At 60.1% G+C, this 22995-nt stretch overlaps 2 protein-coding genes across 2 annotated transcripts in view; both read left to right on the top strand.

Moving 5' to 3' along the window:
- The window catches only part of ZNF385C (zinc finger protein 385C), an 89339-nt gene that overhangs the window by 48826 nt on the left and 17518 nt on the right, over window positions 1-22995 (top strand). The gene's annotated exons all lie outside the window — the stretch shown is intronic.
- On the top strand, window positions 18025-21812 carry C28H17orf113 (chromosome 28 C17orf113 homolog). Its single transcript, XM_059830417.1, has 2 exons — window positions 18025-18548; window positions 20265-21812. The coding sequence occupies exons 1-2, from the start codon at window positions 18030-18032 to the stop codon at window positions 21795-21797; spliced, it is 2052 nt and encodes a 683-aa protein (XP_059686400.1). The 5' UTR covers window positions 18025-18029; the 3' UTR covers window positions 21798-21812.

The following is a 22995-nucleotide window of genomic DNA, read 5'->3' on the forward strand; positions in this document are numbered from 1 at the left end:
GAAAACTCTCACACAATGCTGCCCCAGTTCACCTTTGATATTTTCTACAGCCATAGATTTATGAGTAATAGTTTCATTTATTTACTGTTGCCGTGTCAGCGGGAGCGTCTCGGCATGCTCTGTGCCGTGGCACCGGAGTGCGTGCCTGTCCCCGCGGTGCTGCCGTGCAGCCGGACGTGCTCCCCAGCAGCGGCAGGTCCCCAGAAGCCCCCCGAGGGGCACAGAGCTTAGCAGGGACCTCGCGGGCGAGACCCCTGGGCCAGCGTCACCCCCCGGCGAATTAAGCATCAAGAAGATTTTGGGTATGCTAACCCCCAGCTGAGCTGATATGGGGGCTCAGGAGCCCTGCGGCTCCCCCCCCCGAAAGCTGCGCAGGGCCAGGGGGAACCGGCATGGCAAATGCTTTTCACCTTCCAGCCACGAGGATGAGGAGGGAGGAGGAAGGCAGCTGCCCCAGGTGCCGCGTGGGGCAGCCCTTGGCCACGGGAAGGGGATAACAATGCTGGGCCACGTCAGATGCTGTGTGGCCAGAGCTGCCAGGACTCTGCCTCCGGTGTCAGCTGTGCCGGGTGGGCTGGGGCTGGAGACCCGGCAAAGGGGGAACTGAGGCAGATGTGCTGATGGACACGGTGCCTGGCGGTGGGGGTCACAGCCCGGGAGCTAACGGCGGCTTTCGGAAGGCGTGGGATTTCATGTGGCTCCACAAGCTGCTCCCAGTTAGTACCCCTCATGTCACAAAACGCCTTCAAGAATTTTCAAGCTGCTGTTGATGCCCATTATCAGAGGTCAGGTGCCGGTGGGCTCCATGCGGGCAGCCCCGGGCGCCTTTGTGCCGGGGTGGGCTCCAGGTGTCCTTCCCGGCAGCGCTGGGTGAGCTCGGGATTTCAAACAAAGCCCCAGGTTTGTGATCTGTGTGTGCGTGCCCGGGGCTCGGTGGTGTGTGAAGGGTTTCTTCGCGCGCTGAAGTGCGGTTGCAGGTGAAATCCTCTGCCCTGTTTCTTCCAGGAGGGCCCTCCTAAATTAGATGGAAAATATTACACTCTCTCTCTGAAACTCTTTACAGGTGTAATTTCCATCCCTTTTCCTGATAATTAAATATTTTTAGGTCATCCAGTTTCTCCACCCTATCTGCAGACCTGTCCTGGATGCCTTCGTAATTAGACATCTCCCTGTGAAAGATGACGAACGCGGGAGGCGGCGGCCGCGAGCGCAGCCCCAGCTCTCCTCCTGCAGCCCTGCCTGCGGCGGTTCCTGTGTTCAGGCACTTGCTCGTCCTTGGGGCTCCTCGCGGGCGTCCAGCCTGGGACACGCCGGAGCCCCGTCCCCTCAGAGGGTGACGATGGATGGAGCAGCCCCTATTTACTGTCCCTAGACCTGGGGACACAGTGGCTGTCCTCCGCGGTGAGACCTGGGCAGCAGTTACCGTGGCCTTGTTGTTAAAGGGTGAGAATTTTGAGAATACACTTTTAAGCAATTTAAACAGCTTTTTTGAAGCGGATTCTTACTAAAATGAGGGGGAAATAATGTTTTAATGCCTTGCCCTGCAACAAAAAGGCCCTTAATGGCGTAGTTTCCATCACAGTGTAAAGCTGAGACTTTGCACAGGAGCTGGGATTAATGAAAGGGCAATGTTGTTCTCCACTCCCGAAACGGCGAAGATTAAAGTCGCGCAGAGAAGGAAAGCCGAGGCGTTTGGCTGTTACCCTGGTTCTTAGCAACACGATGAGACCAGACCTTCCCCTCGTGGGGAAAGCTGAGGTCAAACCCCAGCACCCTGGCCGCAGCCTCCTGCGGCGCGTGGGCTCCTGGCAGCGGTGGGCAGCAGCCGGGGGTGCGTCCCCCCACCCCAGGGACGGCCGGCCAGCGCCGCGGGTCCCCCCCTTAACATAGAGAAACGCATTGTTAGCTCCCCTGGTTTACTTTGCTCTTTTTAGGTGCATAAAAACAGAAAACTTGAGGGAGAATTAATTAAAAATCAGGATGCCCTGATCCGATGGGGGTGGGAACCCTGCCCGCGGACTGGGCGGTTTGACCGGGTCCCTGTTTATCGGGGGGGGGGAGTCATGGGGGGAACACGAGCCGCAAACCCCATCCTCTTTGTGTGGGAAGCCCCCGGGGGGAGGATTCAGCCCTTCAAATATGTTATCTTAATCCTGAGCAAACTTGGGAGCGGGAAAGGTCAGCGCCCGCCTTCCTGGCCCGGCGGGGATGAACCGCCAGCGGCTGCTCCACGCCTGAGCCTCCTGCTTCTGACGGGGCTCAAGTTACAGAGCAAAAGAAAACCGATACGCGTCCTCCAGGTGTATCGGTCTTGATCCTATCTGGCATCTTTCACCCCCAAATTATACCCTAAATCCTCGGTGAACAAAGTCAGCCAGAAAGGCTCTGGAAGGCTCGGCGGACCTGGGCAGGGGGAGGCTTCCTGCTGGATTTTTATCCCTCTGTCTCTCTTCTAGTTTATTGACATGTTCATTGCCCAATTCTCGTCACTATTTGCCAGGCTGCTTTTGGAGTCTAAAGTTGGGGAGAGCTTGTCCCGCTTGTCTCTCAGCCAGTGAAGAGTTTAACACAGCCCTCAGTAGGTTTCAGAGTAATCGCTCTGTTGGCGTTCCTGGAGTCTGCCCTCACAAACCGCGCAGTGATTTGGTGGCGTTAGGGACAGCCCGTGCCCAAACTGAGCCCGATGGGTCACAGCTGGACCCGTTCTGCTTCCTGAACACCCTCCCCATCTCCCTGCCCTCCCTTTCCCTTTGAGCCGCTGCTGCCTGGGCTGCAGGCGCAGCCTGAGCAGACTTGCCCGAGCAAGCCCGGCTCTACGGCGGGTGTAGGCGAATGCTCCCCCTCTGACTGCATGTTCAGGATTTGCCTCTCCTGGGACTTGCGCAATGAGCTGCAGGCTGAGGACTGCTGGGGGGCCGCGGCCGTGCCGGGGCAGGCAGTCTTGCCTCTTTGCAGAGAAACCTCTGGTTTCATCCCCGCTCTCTCCTAACGCGCTGCCCTCAGGGCCCCGAGTTTGGTTAACAACCTGTGTCGAAAATTAGTGACCACGGCGGGGGGGGGGGGGTGTTGCATTTGACGCAACGATGCCCGTTGGCTTTGATTTTTTTTTTTTAGTGCCTCCTACGGTGTTACGCAGGGATGGTAAAGCCGGTTGTCACGGCCCCCGGGCACCCTTTGCAGTGGCAGACTCCGGTGAAGATGCTCGGCAGCGGCAGCTCCGTCCCGCAGAGGACGTTGTGGGAAGAAGCGGCTGCGGGCTTTGCTCCCCAGGGTGCGGGGCGGCTGGCGATGCCTCCGGGAAGGCGACGCGGGTCTGGGCCCGGTGGGAGGGTTTGTGCTGCTGCCGTGTGCCAGCGCTGGGGTCCTCGGACAAATATAGCAAGTTATGCACTGGCCGGACCCACGCTGCGTCGCTGGGAAATTCCAGTGATCCGCTGTGGCTGGGCAGGGGAGGGCGGGAGGCGTTAATGGCAGGGGTCTGTAATCAGCACCTGCAATTAGCCTCTGCTCCAGCTGGCCTCAAAGGCTCGGCCATAAAATGCACCGTCCCACGCTGCCGTTCCTCTCTCCCACCCCTCCACGTCACGCCAGCTCGACCCCTTTCAGCTGCGGCGATGCCAGCCAGGGCCTGCCCGCCCGGCTGGGATAAACTCGGCACCGGCAGGAGCGGGGAGATTATTTATTGATGAAATTGCTGTGCAGAACTCGAGGGGCTGGTCAGGGCTGGGGGTGAGGCTGGATGGAGTGTGGGGGTTCAGGGCTATACGTGGGTCCAGCTGGTCCTTGCCAGCGGGGCTGGAGGCTGGAAGATGCCAAGCTTGCCCGCGGCTTGTGGTTGTCCTGGGGGAAAGGGGAACAGCCCCCGGATGGTTGTCAGCCCCCTGCTCCTCCCTCTCTTCACGCCTCCACGCTCCCCTCTGCTTGACGCTCACTTGCAGTAACACCAAACTGCTGATGACATTAAACAAATTAATATTGGGTTTAAATAGCCTGCCGGGAGGCTGGTAATGGGCAGCGCGGGCCCAGCTGTCAATCCCAGATTAGCGAGTGCTCGGGCTAAACTTACTGCTGCTGCTAACGACCCCGAAAGCAATTCCCTGCGCAGGGGGTGCGTGTGCCCAGTGCATCGGCCCTGCTTGGGGCTTTGCCAGTGCTGCCCCGGTGCCAGCCGAGCCCGGGTGGGTGTTGGCAGAAGGACCCGCAGGATGCCCTGGCCTGGCAGCAGCGCGCAGGGGGGCCCTGGTGGCTTTGGGCGCTTTGCAGAGCACCAACATCCTAGAATTTACCCCAAAAGTGCCTGGTCCGGCTGCAGCGCCTGGGAAGGGAATTGGGCATCTCATGGTTTACATCTTTGTTTTTGCTCTGCTGGTGGCTGAAGGAGAGGGGCTCCTGCCCGACAGTTTCAATTGTTTGATTTGAGGGAAGTATTTAAATCCCTCCCTGTTCTCGGCTCCCTTTCGGGGCTGGGAGCGGGGGGGTGAGACAATTGTTTCCTCTTTTTACAAGCAGGTTTTTCACCATTTCCTTCTTTAAAAGGCATCATGCAGTCAAGTCGGGAACCTCCCGTGCTAAGAAGCTCTGGAGGCCAAAACTTCAGCACAGAGAAGGTGCTGCCATTGGGGAGTACAACTGCCTCAGCCGTTGCTAATGGAAATGATGGGGAGGGCAGCAAATGCTGGGCTCCAGGGCTTAAGCAAAACCCCAATCACGGGGGACACAGCGAGCCCCCCACCCGGGACAGGCTGCCCGCATTCACCCGTGTCACCCCGTGAGGCGATGCCATGGCTGGATCGGACCCCGTGCGTTCCCAGCGCTCCGGGCCGGGGCTGAGTCGGGCAGGGATACGCGGCCCCAGCTGCCCCTGCCCCTGGGGGGCCGCACCGCCGGGGCAGGGTGTCTGGCACCCGATGGGTGCTCCGGGGCTGGCTGGGGGGTTCGGACCCCTCTCGCGTGGGCAGTGGAAGAAGGGATGAGCTCGTGCTCCTGCTCTTGGGCAAGTGCCTGCGTTTCGGTCGGGACCCCCGACGGCCAAGGGACGGCCGGTGACTTGGGGGGGACGCGTGCGGGACGTGCTCGGCCGCCCGGGCACAGGGGCTGGCGCGGTTCGGAGGCACGGTCCCCTCGGCCCGCGGGCGGGCGGCCCTGCCCACGGGGGGGCCCGGGGAGCCCGTCGGGGGGGGGGGCGGCTGCCGCGGCCGCCTCCCCTCCCCTCCCCGAGCAAACCCCGCGGTGGAGCCGCGGCCCGGGGGCTCCTCGGCAGGTGCCTGCCCGGCCGCGGCCGCCCCGAAGCGGCTCCTCGGGGCTCTGGGGGGGCCGCCGACGCCGCTGCGGGGTCCCGGCTCCGCGCTCGGCGTTCGCCCCGCGCCGGGCTCGGGCGGAACCGGGCGCTGGGGGGGGGCGGGGGCGCGGGTCCCGCCGCTGCCCCTCCCGCCCGTTTCCGTGCGAAGAGCCGCCGCCTCCGGCTGCTTCTCCCCCCCCGCGCTCGGGCCGCGGGCTCGCACCGCCCGCCGGCCCCGAGCTCCCCGTCGGGGGTGCGCGGCTGAGCGGGGGCTGCGGGCGAGCGCGCCCCGCCCCGCCCCGCCCTGCCCCGCCCTGCCCGCAGCAGCCGGGCGAGCGGGAGGCTCCAGCGGCGCCGAGGCGAGGCAGCCGGATCCAAAATGCTTCTAGGTGGGTGAAACGCAACTTTCCCTCCCCCGCGGCAGCGGCCGGCCGGGGGCTGCTCCTCCCCGCCGCTCCCCGCCGCTCCCCGCCGCTCCCCGCTCTCATTAAGCCGCAGGAAAAGCCGTTTGCGGAGCTCGCTGGGCGCGGAGGGGGGGTTCGCGGGAGCCCCGCGTTACACAGGGACCTTGGCCGGGCGCTGGGTCTCGGCCGGTGGGGAGGGGGGTCCGGTGGTGGGGAAGGGGGGCCGGTGGGGAGGGGGGTCCGGTGGTGGGGAAGGGGGTCCGGTGGGGCCGGTGGTGGGGAAGGGGGGCCGGCGGGGAGGGGGGCCGGCGCGGGGCGAGGTGCGGAGCGCTCGCCCTGCTGCTGTCCCGGGGCTGTTCCTGCCTGCACGGACCCAAGTCCAGCTTTCTGCAGGCAGCCGGCGTGTGCCCCGTTCCTTGAGCTTGAGAAAATCGCAATAAACCACGGTACGAGTTGTTCTTTAAAGAAAAAGGCGTATCTCACTGTTCCTTGTTTCCTGGGTAGCTCTGCTAAGGTTATGGGGAGGGGGTGTCTTCTCTCCCCTTGGCAATTTTGGCCACAGGCTTAACTCTTAATAGTGGAAAATTGAAGTGGATTATTTACAGCCAGGAAAGAGCTCCACAAATGTGCGGTGCTCAAGGAGTCCAGGGTCAGGAGCGAGGGGCTGGTAACAGCCTCAGCATCAAACACGAATATTGATTCACCTGCGGGGTCCCCATCCTGCTCCCACCAGGGCTTCAGCACGCTGAATTGCCCTCATTAGATTTTCTTCTTTCTAAGCAAATCAGGTCGTTACCGTTCCCTACTGCCATCCTGCCTGAAAACCCATTTGAAGAGCTGTTCTTTTCATTTGCATCAACTAAGCCCTGTACCGTACACCCACAAAATGGTCCCTTCCAGCCCAGGCACACATGCAGCCTGTTTCTTCGGCTCCCAGCCTGCTAATCCTAATTACTTACGGGATTCAAGCCGAGTTTGATTCACTGCATCTTACTGATTTTTCCCAGGGCTGCAAAAAGAGGAAGAAACAGGTCACGCACTGACACGGCTTTATTTTGCCCTTGGTCTTCATTTGGGGGGGTCAGCCCTGACTTGTGTTTCTGCTGCACCCGCGACACGACCGTTTGATGCTTTTTGTGGGAAATGAGGCTGGGGGCGAGCGACCGGCAGTGCCTGTGCAGAAATGCAGGGGGGAGCTGGCCGGGTGCTTTGCTGCTGGTTTTCGCTGTCTCGGGCTCGTGGAGCGGAGCTGCGGCAGCAAATGGAGCGTAACGCTGCTCTTGGACCCGTTTCACGCGCAGATTCGGGGCTGCTAATTTCGGTGCTTTTGTTATTACCAGCATTAACTTTCCGGCAGGCAGCTGGGGATGGAGCATCGCCCCTGGCTGCTGCCTGCGCTGGGCCGTGATAGGGGTCCGGCGGGTCCCTGCGGGCAGCGGTGCCAGTTCTCTCTATGCGTGTACATGTGTGTGATATGCACATACGTGTGAGTGCATGCGTGTCTATATGCTTACACGCACTCCTTTTCCCGTGGTATTGCAGTGTGCTTGTTGGTGCCTGTGGCTGTAGGAGAGCAGCCAGGCCGGGGACCCGCCGATGTTACTGAGCTGGCACGTCTGACAGGGCTCCTCCGAGGTGCTCGCGTTGTTGTAGCTGCAGCCTTGCTCGTCAGCTGTCTCCTGTGGATGACTTTAATTTTTCTAATAGTTGGAAACACAATCTTTTCTCCGTGAGCTGTCTTTCCCTGTATCTCTAGAACATGTAACAGTACTCGGGATATTTATCTGGAATACTTGTCAGGCAAAGCAGGTTTAAAAAAACAAACTAACCCCCCCCCCCCCAGCTTGCTTTTAGCCTTGTGGTCTTAAATATGTAGAAAATGTTGTAAAGCCACTAAAGCTTCGATTTTGAACCCGCGCTGCCTGGTGCGGTGCCAGGGGCTCGCTGGCAATCTCCGTGATGGGGCCGGAGCAGGCGCAGGATCGTGGCGCTCTGCGTACAGAAACGTGGTGGTTGCAAGGTGCTTGTGCGGTGGCTGCTCCCTGCGAGTGTTAAATGTCCTCTCCCCGCCGTGTTTTAAACACCCCTTCAAAAACAGGGGGGAACTTGGAGTCACCCGGCTTCGCTCTGTGCCGCAGCGCAAACCCTCCGTGGGCAGCGCGGGGTGGGACCGTGCGTGGGTCCTGATGCTGCTGTGAGTTTGCTGTGGTTAACGGGCTGCTCGATGAGGCTTCCCGTCCTCCTCGTTGGGGTTAGCGGAGAGGAGAGCCAGGCTGGGCACGTTTCTGTCCCCACTCAAACACTGGCTTTGGGGCTCCCTCATCAGATGGCAGGACTGAGCTTTCCCTAAGGTTGTTTTGGGTGAGTTTCCCTGTAAACGCAGCAGTTGCTTTTATTGCCAGGGCTTGCTCCAAGAAATGTCCTGGGGAACACATGCGTTCCCTGGTTTCAGCCCTGAGTGACACCCCGGGGGGGCATTGGGAGCTCTGAGCTCCTCCGACAGCCTCAGCCTCCCCTTCAGAGTATTTTTAGACCAAACTGTCATCTAATATTGACCTCTAGTATGATGTGGGCTAGAAAATATCACTGCGTTTCCAGCATCAAGCCGAGGGTATAATTCACAAATTTTTTTTAGACCATTTTTAATTATACCTCACCTTGCTGGAATAATGAGTTGCTCGCAAGTCTTTTGAGCAAACGTGAACTTTTTCGAAGCTTCTGCAGCGCCGATGCTCCCAGCAGGCTGCTGGCGGCTGCGCTGCCGGCACCGGCGCTTTGATGGTCCGTTCCAGCACCCGCCTGATGTCCCTAAGCTCGTAATGACTGCAGGGGCTGCGTATTTAACAGATTGCTTTTTTTTCCCTTTTCCGAGCGGGATGTTAGAACGAGTAGGCTGGCTGTTCCCACTCTTCTCCGAAGTGATTATATTAGCGCGGCCTGGGTAGGAGTGGCGGAAATTACAATGAAATACTAGCGGTAGGAAATAAAAATCTAATTAAAAAATAACGACAGATGTGTGTCATCTTCCAAACCCTGGGTATGACCAGCCTGGCCCCAGGGCAGCCGTGGTGGGGAGTTACGCGTTCCTGCGGCTGCCGGCGCAAACACGCCGGGCTCCCAGAAAATAACGCTGCGAGCAGAAAGCAGGCGGGGGGAGGCAGAGGGCTTTGACCTTCGCAAAACTTAGAGGGGGGAATATGTAAATGGATTGGGGTTTGAAACTTCTCTCAGCCCCCTGGGACTTGCACCCCCAAAGTCTGAGTTGCACCCCCTACAAGTGGGGCGATTCCCCGTTCACCCCCCCGAGCAAAGCCGGGAGGGACTGGCTGAAGCCCTGTGGTTTCACTGCTGGGGGGGCATTGGGGACAGCCGTGACGCTGTTGCGCGCAGTGGTTTGCATGGTTTGGGCCTCACCGCGGTGGTCTGCGTGCATCGCTCCGGCACGTCTGGGATGGCATCGCTGAGAGGGGACTGCCACTGCCCGAAGCCTGGCTCTGCCACCGACCTGCCGGGTGGCCCCCGCCATGTCACTTATCCTCTCTGAGCCCATCTGTCTCCTCAGGGCTCTTCTCTGCTCTCCAGGGCCTCGGTGCCCTGGGGAAGGGCTGGCCCAGCCCTGGCTGTGCGAGGGACGCACCTGCCTTCAGGTGCTTCGATAATAGAAATCGTTAATTTTCCCTGCTAATGGAGGAAACGTGCACTGTGAAAAACATGCGTTGGCTTAGAGGCAATTGAAAAGGCTGGTAGAGACGGGAGCCCCTTAATTTGTTCCAAATTGGTTATTTCACTAGAATGGTGAGAAAGCATCAATTTGAGTATTTCTTCTCCCTTTTCATTTCTGTCAGTCGCTCCCTGGCCGTAATGAATTGGACTCGGCTGTAATTTTTATGATTTAAACAATGCCCAGAATAAAGGCTGAACTAATCTGGGGCTCCGGTCTCCCCCCGAGCTCTCCCTGTTCCGGAAGGACCCTGACGTCTCCTCCACCACCACCCCAGAGGAGAAGGCGAAGGTGGGGAGGGGTGGGCAGGGCTTTGGGGAGCGGAGCCTGGATCAGTGTTTAACGCTCGCTGCCTCCTTTCTGCACCGCCCCAGGTCAGGATTAGCCCACCCATCGCAGAGATCAGCGAGGTCTCGGCCGGGCCGCGGTGCAGGGGACGCTGAGCCGGTCGGGGCTGGGCGGGCGCCGTGCAAGGAGGGCATCGCTAAATGTGCGTTTTCAGACAATTAGCTGGAACCCGGGGAGAGCTGGAAATTAAAATCCAAGGGGAGGTGGGCTCGGTGCTCGTGGGCATGGGGAGGAAAAGAGGCTGGACAGAGCAAGACCTGCGTCCGGTTCTGCTCCTCAGAAATCATTTATTACAGCAGTTGTGCAGCTCCCGGGGTGCTGGATGCAGCCGAGCTGCCTTGCAAGGACCAGGCGCATCAACTGGGAGGGAGCCCAGGGTGGGAGGTTACCTTGTCTCTGCTTCTTCTCTTGCTCCCCGACAAAAGGGCTTTGCCCTTCTTGGCTGCTGCGTCGCGGGGAGCAAACTGGCCCCGTCTCTGGTCGGAGGAGCCTTAGCCCGGAGCTGGCGTCGCTGGCGGGGGAGAAATGAGCGCTGCCCCCCTCCCCAGCCCAGGCAAATAATCCTGTTTGTGGCCATGCCCGGGAGTTTGCAGGGATGTCATTTGAGTTTATTTCAAGGCTTGTTCCCTGCCAGCTCAAGTCACGCAGCAAAAGGTTGTGACAAGGCTGTGCAGAGGGAGGGGGCACGAGGCAGCGTCCTGACAGCTGGTAGTGGCTGGAGGGGGGGCTTCCTTCTGCAGCAGCACCCCATGGTCCCCTCTCCATGGCCCGCTGCCCACCCAGGCACCTCCGCAAGGACCTGAGCGTGCCTGTGTCTGCAGCGGTGCCGGAAGGGCCCCCCGGCAGATGAGGAACAACCCCCCGCGCACCCTGGAGATGTGCAGGAGGACTGGGACACAGCAGGGAAATACTGGGGTCCCCCAGCATGTGCCCCATCCCCTTCCTTAAGCCAGGGCACCCGCTCCTCCCCGGGACCCTCCGGTCTCTTCATAGCGATGCTGCGAAAGAGCAGATCCCGCGGGAGGAGCCAGCCCTGCCAGATCTGCCTGTCCAGGCACCCGCCCCGGGGGGCTGCAGAAGTATTTTTAATTTGTCTGAGCTGACACGGTGTTGAGTGCTGTCTCCCTCGCAGGGGGATGGCTCTCTCCTACATGAGACAGCAGCTCCTCGCAGCCTGCCTTCCTCCGCCACGCACAGCAGAGATTAAATTGAACTGTCACCACCTTTGGGTGCGAGGGATGCTGCGGCGGCGGCTCCCGGCCCCCCGCTTCGCTGTGGGGCCTCTCGCAGATGGGGCTTTGGGTGCAGAGGGGGAGCGGGGACCTGCAGGGTAGTGTGCACCTTCCCTCTCCCAAAATCCTCGCTGTGCGGAGCTGACACCGCAGCCCTCTCCGGGCAGCGTGCTGGGGCGGCTGCTGGAGCCGGGCACCGCGGGGTGGGCAGGAGAGCCGGTGGGCTGCGAGGGTCGGGGCTCTCCAGGGTTAGCAGCTTCGGGAGCACCAGCAACTCAGCTTCCCTGCTGGAAAAGCGTGAGCCGTTCCCCAGAGCCCGAGAGACTGGCTTAAAGATCTTAACGCAGAAAAGAAAAACAAAATCTCATAAATACATTTGGACTCGGGGATTTAATGTCTTTCAGAGTAATATGGCTGGGGTTTCAGTCTCTTCCGTTCAGCTTCTTACTGATGCAATGAAAAACTCTTAGGGAAGCCGAGCCCCCGGACGTGGGGCTGAATGCTGGCGGGGGGTGCCAGGGTCTGGCCCCTCAGCGTCCCCGGCCAGGAGCTGCCTGCCTCGGGTTTGGTTCGGCCATCGAAGTCGCGGGGCTCAAATGGAAACTGTGGCTCATCGGGCAGCGGCCGCCCTCGTGCCACGCTGATGATAAATGTGCTCGTGCAGACAGGGCACCTGCCCGCCGAGCTCTCTAGGCATGTCACGGGGGAGAAAAATAGCAATGATCGAATCAAACCAAGACTGCTGCTGCTGCATAGGAGTAAATAGAAATATTTCCATTTCAGTTCCTTTAGGAAGGACGTCTGACATCCTGCAGGGATGCAAGGGCAGGGGTGCTTGCTAGGGTCAGGGACATCCTGCGAGCACTGCCCAAAATCCACGTTAAAGCTGGAGGCTTCCAGCAGAAATAGGAATTTAGGGAGAAAAGAAAAAAAAAAGGCAATTAAAAGACTTTCACGTGAGGCGTTTCACACGTAGCCTCCCTGCCGCAGGACCCCAAGAGAGACGCCCAAGGCAGAAGAGACCAGCAGGTCCAGCTGTGCCCCCCGGCACGCAGCAGGCAGAGCCCCCCCGCTTACCCCAGAGCCCGCGGGGTTCACCCAGTGCGCCCTGGTTTCCCAGCCCTCTCCCTGGGCTTGGTGTGCCTCGGCAGGCAGCCGGGGTCTCTACCCGGCCGCTCGGCCCCTGGCAGGTGCCTACGTGTCTGTCCCCGTCCCCCCCCTTGCTCCCGCGAGGCCGCCGTGGTTTGGCGTTAATGCAGGCAAGGACGCTCGCGGGGCGCCGACCTGGGCGGCTGACGGGGCTGGAGCTGCTCCTGGTGGGTTACCGACCCCCCCGGAGCCGGGGGCCCTTTGCAAAGCAGAAGGCCAAAATAGTTACGGCCCCCCACCCTGGGCAGGCAGCTTTCATCCTCCCCGGCTGATGCCCGTCTCCCTGCCCGGAGCTGGGGCAGGGTCTCCTCGCCCCGTGTGCCGGCGGCTCTGCAGCAGCGGCTCGCCTGTCGGTGAAATGCCCTGCGGAGCTGCCGACCTGCCCCATCTCCCTGGTTTTCTGGCCGTTCTCAGAGAGGAGCCCAGGCCCCGCCACGATGCCACGTGCTGCTGCGGTTGGTTTGCCCAGCGGGATTTTGGTGTCCTGCCTGGTCCCCGTTACTTCTTTTCTTGAGCGGTTTTGTTTCCCCACTGCAGGTTTGACCTGCTTGGCTCCCTTTGGCTCATCATAATTACAAGTGATGGTGTTTGCGTCGGGTGCTGGTGACAGCAGAAAGGATGATGGGCAGTGAGTGCTTTTGCCAAATCCACCTGTTTTCCAGGACTTTGCGTGGGGCTCCTTGGCGCTCCCCCTCCCCATCCCTCTGTCCCTCTGCTCCGGGTTTGGGTGTCTCTCCGATGGTGCGGGTCAGGAGCAGCCTGTGGGATCAGACCGAGCTGCTCCCTTTGGGAACTGGGGGGAAAAGCAAGCGTGTTCCTCACCGGAGTCCCCTGGTCCTGCCGGTGGGTCCTGGTGCAGGGGCTCGGCGGGGGCCAGGCGCAGCTGGGGCTGTGGGGAGCGGGGTCTGCCCCAGCCCGTGGGGCCGCCGGCCACTGCCGCTCCCCGCCCCGGGACCGCTGACCTTTGCAGTCCTGCTCCGGATGCTGCGAACCAGGGGATGCAACCAGGGGATGTGGCAGCCTCCTGCCTGAAAACTGATTAAGAAGGCTAAGTCCTCTTTTCTCGCCTGCATTAGCACAAGAATAAATAGTGCATATTTTCAGCCCTGGGAGCCCCGTCTCTGGTTTCACCCAGCTCCTGTTAACGTTAACCCTGGGCTGAGGTGGCCGGCAGGAATGTCCCAAGAGCAGGAAGCGCCTCTCGCCGCGGGACAAGTCGAGGAGCCTGAAGAGAGGAATTCACTGGGGGGCCGCGGTCCCCTCCCTGGTGCGGGCGGCTGGAGCCAGGTACAATGCAGCCCCTAATCCAGGCGCATACCGTGGGGCCCGGCTCTTGCCGGGACCCGACTCCGCAGCAGGAGCAGGTGGAGTCGGGGCCGAGAGCATCCTCCAGCGCCCGGGGACCGTGGCCGTGCTGGGGCACGGGTGGGGTGTTCCCATCGGGGGCTCACGCGGGACACCAGTGCTTTTTGGGATTTTAGTGTCCTCGGGAGCCTTGTTTGGGGGAAAGCAAAGGTGGCATAAAATCCTCAGTTGAGGGGCTCTAAATTCCATCTGCATTTGGTGCTAAAAGAAGTTTATTTTGCGTTAGTGGAGCCCCTGTGCTCGTTAGGGACCCCCAGCACAAGGGGGTGGGTGCCAGCGCCAGTTCCCGCGCCAGTCCTGCAGCTACGGACCAGGAGCGCAGCTGAGTGGGGTTTGAGCAGGGGCTCAGTCCGGGTCCCGCTGCCGTGTCGGCTCAGGGGCTCGGACCGGAGGTTTGCAAAAGCTCAGTGCCTGAGGGCAGGGCTGGAGAGCTGCTTTGCTGGGGGTGCTCGGGTCCTGCTTCTGCCCAAGCCCGGGGACACCCATCCTGGCTGGATGCAAACGCTTTTGCAGCTCGTCCTGCTGCATGTGCTCAGCCCTCGGTCGGGGGACCTGGAGTAGGGGTCCCTGGGGTGCCACGCGCCAGGCACCCGATGCCCATCGCCTTTGCCCTCCCTGTGTCTTGGGGAAAGGTGTCTGGGAAGGGGAGCGTGCACGGGGCACAGCTCCATGTCCTGCCCTTCCCCAGGGGCCAGAGCCCATCGCCCAGCTGCCGTGTCCACCGTCCCCACTGTCCCCGTGGCCAGGCCACGGCCACCGCCACGCGGCCTTCCCCATTCCTGGCCACCGCTAGTGGCCACTGCCGCCGTTGGCTGCCGGGAGCATCCGCGGAGCCAGACAGTCCTCGCAGCAAGATGGCTGCTCCCATGCTCCCGTGAGCGCGGGGCGGCAGCCGCAGGCTTTGTTCCCACAGCTGCTGCGCTCCGGGGCCACGGCAGCGCCGGCGGGGCGGCTGGCCCCATGCGCTGAGCGGGGCTGCCGGGGCGGGAGCTGCGCTGCTGCTCCCTGCCTCCCGGCGAGCTTTTTTTATTTTGGCTTTGCATTGTTTGGCTGGGTTTGGCTTTTTAATTAGATTTTTTTTTTCCTATTTAAAAACCAAAATCTGGGAAGTTTGCAAGCCCCCTCACCCCAAAGCTTATGGCAGCCTTTAAATGGTACGTATGTAGGGGGAGGGCGGGCGTGCGGGTCGGGCACGCAGGGCTGGGTGCTGGGGTTGCATGCTGCTCTGCTCACCCTCGCTCGGACGGGCATTAGGTGACCAGCAGCCAGGGCTGATGCACCCGGGCGTGAGGGTCAGAGCAGCAGCTCATCCTCTTGCAAGTAAATCCTGATCCTGCCCAAACTTCCCCGCGGACAGGGCTCCTGCCCCAGCTGGGGGGAGCAGCAGGCTGGTGGGGGTACCATAGTGTCACCCTGACTCCCAAGCCGTCTCCTCGCACCATATGCTGCCAGGTCCCCGAGGAAACGCAGCGCTGCCTTTCCCCATGGCCAGCAGCGTGGCTGGGGAGCGACGCGCACAGCGGCAGCAAAGGGTGCCCGGGGCTGGTGCCGGTGCACAGCAGGCGCTGCGGGAAGTGGTGCTGCGGTGCTCTGCTCCATCCTGAGCTCCCCCTGGCCCCGTGCCCTCCAGACACTAATTGCTGCTTTTTTTTTTCCTTTCCAAGGTAGCAGTTTTTGCTGGAGTGAGTGCTGGGGGTTGTGTGTAGGTGGGGATGGGTTTGGGGGTGAACGGGGTCAGTGACAGGGAGGGAATGGAGGAAACTGCCGGGCACCATCCAGGTTGCAGCCAGGGCACACCGAGCTCGACGCCTGCCCGGCGTGGGGATCGGGGCGGTGAGTCCGGGGCAGGCTGGGCACGTGAACCGTGAGCGAGGCTGTCGAAGACGGCAAAGCTGTCCCTGCTGCACGGGCAACCTCCTCCCGCTTCAGGGGCGAGCCCTGAGCCTCGCCAGGGCACGGCAGGGGCGCCGGCGCAATCCCAACCCTGGCAGAGCCTGCGTCCCTGGGGAATGTCTGACAGGTGCTGGCAACCGCAGAGGAAACATTCAGCAAGACGGGTCTGGGCTTTGACTCTCACGTGGCAAGTCCATCGCAGTTTCCTAATTAACGTGCTTCGGAGGAGACGCTGCTCTGGCCGGCGCTCGGCGGCTGCGGTGCAGTTCTTGGACCGGCCTGAGGAAGCGGCTGCAGCTTTCTTGGGACCGCCCGGCTGTGGGTATCATTCCCTGGGTTCTCCTGGCTGCAGCATGCCGAGGTGTGGGACCAGGCGGGAGACCTGGCTCTGGGAAGCAAAGCAAACCACTTTAAATAGGCTAAGAGCAAGATGCAGAGGGATTCTGCGCGCCTGTTGCAAGCCTTGAAAGCTTTGTGCTCCCTGCGGGCAGGAAGAAAACTCCCAGCAGGGCCATGTCCTGCGGTTTCTCTCTGCTTCCTTGGGAGCATTTGATGCTGACTGTGGTTAGAGCCAAGTTTTGGACTAGCGAAGCCCTACTCTGACCTGGGCTGGCTGCTCTGGTCCTTCTGTCCTTGTCCCCCTGCCCTCGCAGAGCTGGCTCGCAGCGCCCAGTTTCCTGGGAGAGCACAGGGTGAGAGCTCCCAGGGCTGGAAGCAGAAGGGCAATGCTCCGAAGGCGCACACATGCCTGGTGAACTGGGACAGGGCTGCTCGGGGAGCCGGGACCATGACGTGCCTGGACGGCAGCAATGGGAAATACGGGCTCCGAGGGTCCACACCACGACGAGGGTCCGCACCACGCCGGCCCCGCAGCCCCCCCTCTGCAGGGCAAGGTGCGTGGTGCCTGGCCGGCACGCGGGCTGTGGCTGGGCTTGGAGATGCCGGTGCTGCCTGCTCCTCTGCCGGCTCCTGCCTGGGGCTGGCATGTTTTCTCTCTGGGCAGAGAGGGGGTTTCCTGGCCTCCGATGCCTTTTTACCAGGTTGCTCTGGTTTCCGTGATGGAGGAGCAAAGTGGGAGTGCTGCTTGCGTCCAGCGTGGCAGGAGGCTTTGGTACGTCCACTCTCTGTCAGGGGGAGTTTGATGGCGAGGAGAAGGAGAGGGTCCCTGAAAAGCCAGGCGCAGCCAAAAGAAACTCCTAGAGCCGGGGGAAGACTCACGGTTCGGGGCTGGACCTGGAGGGACCAGCGAGGCGGCGAGCGAGGACGGGCAGCTGCTCCTGAGCACCCTGGGGAAAGCGCACGGGCTGAGGGTGGTCTCCCCTTCCCCTCCCGCTGTCAGCAGAGGATGTTCTGCAGCCCTGGGGAGGGTGGCCAGGCGAAGGGAGCCCCGCGGCTGCGGTGCCGGCTGGCTGTGGCGCGGGGCAGCTCCACCGCCACCCAGCCAGCATCGCCCAGGGCACCCCGAGGGGAACCCCTGCTCCACGGGAGCGGGTGTTTGCAGCTCTGGGAGTCAGGGTATTGCTCTAATGCCAAAATTGTGAGGCTTCCCACTTCTTCCTGAGCACTGTGCTAACAACTCCTTGGGGGGTTGTTCTTTAGAAAAACCTCAAATTCCTCGTGGGTATTCCCTGACTCGCGCTGCTGCTGAAGGTCCATTTCCTTTCCTTTTCCCTCTGTTTCGGTTCCTCCCCTTCCCCACCCTGCACTGGGTGCCTCCTCCTCCTCCCCCCGCCTTGCTCAGTTTGGTTTTTCAGCCCAGTTCATGGAAGAATGCAAGGATCGGACTGAGTGGGGCTTTAAGTACAGGGAGGGAGTTAAGTGGATGCTTAAATATTGCAGCTACCTGGTTTAAATAGGTGTGTAAGTGCTTTGCAGCCTCAGGCTCCAGTAGATGTTTGGGTGCTGCGGCTGGAGCAGGTCCTGTGCATCAGCCGCCCCTGGGAGGGGTGCTGGGCTGGGGCGCTGGTTGTGCAGGGCACGGCGGTCCTGCTGCCGCGGCATGTGGCGTGGCTTCGGCAATTTCCTGGGGTAGAGACAAGCCAGGGAGGAATGAAAACACACACGTGCACGCAAGCATGTGTTTCTGAGCTGGCCTCCGAGTCATCCTCGTTCAGCTCCGGGTCTCTGGCACTCGCCGTCAGCAGCGTGTGCTCCTCCTCGTGGGGCTGAACATGCTCTTTTTTGACGTTTGGTCCAAAGCCAGCTTTGAACCTTCCGTGCCTTCCCAGCATCAGCTGCAGCATGGAGGTCTGGTCTGATGGAAAGCGTGTTTGGGTGTCTCTGTGATTGGGAGAAGGACTGTGTGTGTGTGCCAGTCCCACCGCTGGCACCAAGAGCTGCCGGTGACACCAATGAGGCGCTTGGTGGGATCCCCCTGTGCGGTGCCAGGGCTGTCGCGCAGCCCTGCCTGCCCTGAGTGCCGCCGCCGTGCCACCGCAGCTCTTCGTTAGCAGCCAAGAATAAACGATGAGCACAGGCTGAGGTTTGCAGGGCCCTAATCCCTTTCCCTTGTGTCTCTTTCATCTCCAGTCGGACCAGGAGAGTTGTAATAGACCTTCTTACTAAATTAAATGTAGAGGCTGCTCCTCCAAGGCACGTTTCTGTTCAACCGTAGTGTTTGATTTCCCAGCCGCAGCAATATGGTGCCTCCAGGGAAAAAGCCGGCTGGGGAAACTTCTAATTCCAATAAAAAGTGTAAGCGCTATTTCAATGAGCACTGGAAGGAAGAATTTACCTGGCTGGAGTTTGACTATGAGAGGAAACTCATGTTTTGCATAGAGTGTCGGCAGGCGCTGGTGAAGAATAAGCATGGTAAAGCGGAGAACGCCTTTACTGTGGGCACGGACAACTTCCAGCGCCATGCCCTGCTGCGGCACGTCACCTCCGGCGCACACCGCCAGGCACTGGCGGTGAACCGGGAGCAGCTGGCTTTCGAGACCCGTGTCCACGGCCACCCGGAGCTGCGCTCGGTCATCAAGGTGGAGGTGAACCCGGCGAAGGTGGCCGTCCTCACCACCGTCTACTGGATGGCGAAGGAGGAGATCCCAGACGAGAAGTGCTCCTCCCTGCTCGACTTCCAGAAGTTCAACCTGTGCCAGGCGCTGCTGGCCTCCGAGCACAGCGAGTACTACCACCCCAGCAGCGTCAGGGAGATGCAGGTGTGTATGCCGGGCTGGGGGCTCTGCACCCGCGTTTGATGGCTGCTTCGGGGTCGGACGGTGCCGCGCGGCCGCCTGCCTGCAAAGCTGCCTGCACCCGCCACATTCAGCAGAGCGGGTTGGGTGCCTGTGCCAGCCGGCTGCGGTGGGGAGCTCCATGCTTCCCAGCGCCCCATCGAGCGTCACCAGCACCCGCTTGGCTTTTTGGAAGCTGCATGTGCAAGCAGGAGCCTTAAGCATGAGCTCCGTCCCATCCCACGGGCCCCACTGAAACGCAGGGAGGCAAGTGTGTGCTCTGCCTCGCCATGGCCAGAGGCGTCTTTGCAGTGCGGATCGCTGGATCCTCCCGGCGGCACGAGCCCAGGAGGGCTGGAGCTGGGTGCCGCGGGGTCGGGCAGCCGGGAGGCTGGGCAGGGAGCTAGTGTCCCTGACTGACAGGCAGAGCAGGGGCTGGGGCGCCTGGCTGCCCAGGAGCACCGACAGCCTCTGTCAGCAATCGCTGATGGGCAGACCTCTGTCCCCATCCTTGGACAGGTAGAAGCACCCCATGGGACCAGGGCATGTCCACGAAGTGCTTGGGACCACCGGCTGCTCTGGGGCGTGCTCTAGTCCCACGGGGGAGTCGGTGGAGCCAGGCGATGCTCCTGTTGGCCAGGATTTTCAGTGGAGACTGAAAGTTTCTCCACGTTAAACATCAACGTGGCACTTTGTTGGTGTCCTTCCCTGGTTTGACAAACCAGGAGAAGGTGATGGGCTCCGTTGAGGGAGCCTCGGGCTCGTGGTCATGCGTGTGCTTCCAGACACGCAGGGAGACCAGGGACATCCTCTCCCGTCTGAGCCTGCCAGGCTGCTTGAAGGATAAAAGCTCAGGAGTTCAATTAGCACATGAGCACTGTGGGTTTTTCCTCTTTTGCCCTAAACTGGGTGATCAGAAAAATCAAGTAGCCAGAGAGTTTAGAAAGGATTGCCTTAATTTTACAAATGCTTCATGCCTGTTAAAATCAAATTAATTTTTTAGTGAGTCTTGGCTGTTTGCCAGGCTTTTTTAGATCTCCAAAGAGCCTTATTTTGCTGCAGATAGACTAAATCCACTAATTAGATTTCTCAGCCTGAAGTGCTACTTACCGCGTTCACACACTGAGGAAGTTTTGCCTTCAAGCCCGGGCGTTTGCCTGAAATGGGGAAAATGGAGTAAAGAAGGAAGAGATGCTGGGAAGTTTTGCTGCTGCTCCTACCCGTGCTGGGCTTGCAAAGCACAGAAGCAATTGCTGAAGTTTGAAGCGAGGCAGCAGGTTTTCGGCATCTTGCCTCGCTCCCAGCACAGGCAGGGTCTCGGGAAGCCGGGTGACGGAGGGGACGGCAGCTCGGTGCTGCCCGGCAGCGTTTGGTCCTGCTGAAGCCGTGGGGCTCCAAGCCCTGGCTCAGGGCAGGGACCCCAGAGCTCTCTGCAGCTTCACTCGGTGTTCGGGCTGCAGGCCAGGAGCGGGAGGAGACGGTGCGTTAGAAAAGAAGCGATTTCCAGCTTGCCTATGTGCAACTTGCTTAAGGGCTTCTCTCTGACTTGGGACCTTGCGCCGCTTTCGGGGAGATCCGAGGGTGGGAGCCTTGCAGCTTGCTTTTTGCCGGGTGCTGTGCATCTCCCACCTGCTTTTGAAGTTCATTTGTGTTTCTCTTTCCCTCCCCGCCTGCCCTGCGCATCCCCTTTAACTGGCTCAGGCAGCGATCGCCAAAGTCCTGCACAACGAGGACAGGCACAGGATAAAAGCCTCACCGTTTGTTGGGCTGGTGGTGGACGAGACGGTGGATGTCCTGGAGCACCGCAACCTCGCCATGTTCACCACCACCGTATCCCCCTGCAACGGGCAGACCTCCGCCACCTTCCTGGGGAGCTTCGAGCTGCCCGCCGGGGAGGCCTCCACGGTGGCGGGCAAGGTGGGCGAGGTGATGCGCTCCTTTGGCATCCCCACCATGAAGATCACCTGGCTCAGCGCTGACAGCGCCTCGCTGGTGGCCGAGCGGCTGAGCGGGGTGGGGACCGCGCTGACCTCCCTCTGCCCGCTCCTCACGGAGATGCACTGCCTGTCCCACGGGAGCTCCCTGCTGCCGGCCGAGAGCATCGTCAGCATCGAGTACCTCCAGAAGTATGAGACCACGGTGGACGCTGTGTACAGGCTCTACTCCAGCTTCAGGGGGGAAAGTAACGGCCTGCAGGAGCTGCGGAGCGTCCTGGACCTCTGCGAGATAGACCTCGGGAGCCCCAAAGCCATCCACTGGACTTCTATTTTCCCAGCCGTGGAAGCCATTGATTCCTCATGGCCCACGCTGGTGCTGCTGCTGGAGAGCGAGGCAGAGCGGTCGCCTGTGGCCCATGGCCTCTGTGAAGAGCTCAAGAAGTTCCAGTTTGTGGCCTTCACCAAGATCCTCCTGGATGTCCTCCCCATCTTCCAGAAGCTCAGCCGCTTCTTCCAGATCGAGGACTTCGACCTCTCCATCCTGAAGCCCATCGTCTCTGCCACAGCCACCACCCTGCAGGCCCAGAAGAGTGCCAGCGGCCAGAACCTCCAGGAGTTCCTCAACGAGATGAATGAGCACCCGCGGGACGACCGGGAGGGCGAGAGCCGCCTCTACTACAAGGGCGTCGAGCTGGCCAACTGCTCCAAGATGCACCTGAAGCACTTTGAGCGCCTGAAGGAGAGCTACCTGGAGAGCGTGCGGGGCAACCTGCTGGACAGGTTCCCCAGCAGCGTCCTGGAGGCCATCAGCTCCTTCTCGGCCATCTTCAACCCCAAGTGCTACCCCCAGTCTTTGGAGGACATTGGCAGCTATGGGGTCAGCGAGCTGAATTTCCTCCTGCAGGCTTACTCCCGGGTGGTGGTGAGCGAGAGGGCCCTGGGTGATTTCCCCCTCTTCAAGCGGATCGTCTTCAGCCTCAGCCAGCTCTCTTTCAAGGACCTCTGCGTCAAGCTGGTCTACAGCAACTCTGAGATGCATGAGCTCTTCCCGGACTTCGCTGTCCTTGCGGCCATCGCCCTGGCCTTGCCGCTGGGCTCGGTCCTCGCTGAGAAGATCAGCCGGGGCCGGCAGCTGCTGAAGCGTGGTCGGTCACGCCGCACGAAGGATGAGGGGCTCTCCGACCTCATGAAGATCGCCATCGATGGGCCGGCCATCAACGAGTTTGACTTTGCGTTGGCCATCGAGTACTATGAGAGCATGAAGGAATCTGGCTTCATCGTGACACAGGTGAAGTGAGCGGCGGCCAGCGAAGGCAGAGCCCTGCGGGCAGGGAGCTGGGTCCTGCGGGCAGCCCCGAGCGCCAGCCTGACGCCACCTTTCCCCATCGCTAGTCACTGCTGGGTCCAGGCAGCCACTGGTGGGTGGTGATCTGCTCCATGTTGGGAAGAGGAAACAGGATCCTTCACAAAGCCATGCCGGTCCCAGGACCACCCCTCCCTCATCCCCCAAACATCCGTCTGAATTGGCCAGAATTTAAAATCTTGGGGCCACCTGAAATCCCAAATTGCGATGAGGTTTTTTTCAAGGGTTTGTTATTATTTTGTTTTAGGGAGATGAAGGCAAATCTTCTCTTGAGCTCAAATGTCACATTGCCTTTGCACAATGATACCCAGCAGCTTTTACATAATCCTCTGCAAAAATATCTGATTTTTGTTGTTTTGGAGGCTCGAGAATGAATGCAGAAAAGGCAGCGCATCTTTCTAGCTCTGTGGCAAACCCTGGAATGCCTGGCGGTGTCTTGTTGGTATTCCTTGCGCACAGCACAAAATATTTTTAGCAGTGGCATCAAGTCATGATCATTTCAAGAGCAAGAGATTTAGAGAATGGTATTGTAATCACTGAGGAAATAGTAACTTTTAAATGCATCATTGTGTATATATGTGTATGTGTATATATATAAAAATATATATATAAATATCTATATTAAAAAGGTCTATCTTAAATTTCCTAGTGTTTCAAGTACAGAGATATCTAAAAGGACTTTTTTTGCAGTGACAGAATAAATTATAAGCAGGGGTCTGAAAATAATAAATAGCGAATTCCTGGTCTTTTCAAAATGGCATTGCATACGTACGTTCCCTTTGCACTTTGAGCTCTCCACAACCTTGCAAAGAAGGAGTCTTTTAACATCTGCTTTTGGGACAAACCTGAGTTGTTTAGCTTGTTTTTCCTTCTAAACATTCCCTTCACCCCGAAGCGAGCGAAGCCATCAGGAGCCCACAGCGCGCGGGGGCTCAGGCTCCTCTGCCGCCGGGGTCTGGGTGTGCGAGCGCGGTGGCTGAGCCGGGCAGTTGGTGCTGCATGGCATGTCGGGGTGCTCTGGGGCTTCTCCGCTTTTAACTCGGAGGGATGTTTCCTTCAGTGCTGTCAGGGTGGGGTGAGAAGATCCTTCTGACTGATTTTAATCTGCAATAAAGCCAACGCAGCAGCCTGA

This window comes from Gavia stellata, chromosome 28, assembly GCF_030936135.1.
Source record: "Gavia stellata isolate bGavSte3 chromosome 28, bGavSte3.hap2, whole genome shotgun sequence".
NCBI lineage: Eukaryota > Metazoa > Chordata > Aves > Gaviiformes > Gaviidae > Gavia > Gavia stellata.

What these genes read in the sequence shown, in the direction of transcription:
- C28H17orf113 (XM_059830417.1), top strand. Translation starts at nt 18,030, where the DNA reads ATGGTGCCTCCAGGGAAAAAGCCGGCTGGGGAAACTTCTAATTCCAAT. An exon ending in GCAGCGTCAGGGAGATGCAG is followed by an intron (nt 18,549 to 20,264) that starts GTGTGTATGCCG and finishes TAACTGGCTCAG; the next exon opens with GCAGCGATCGCCAAAGTCCT.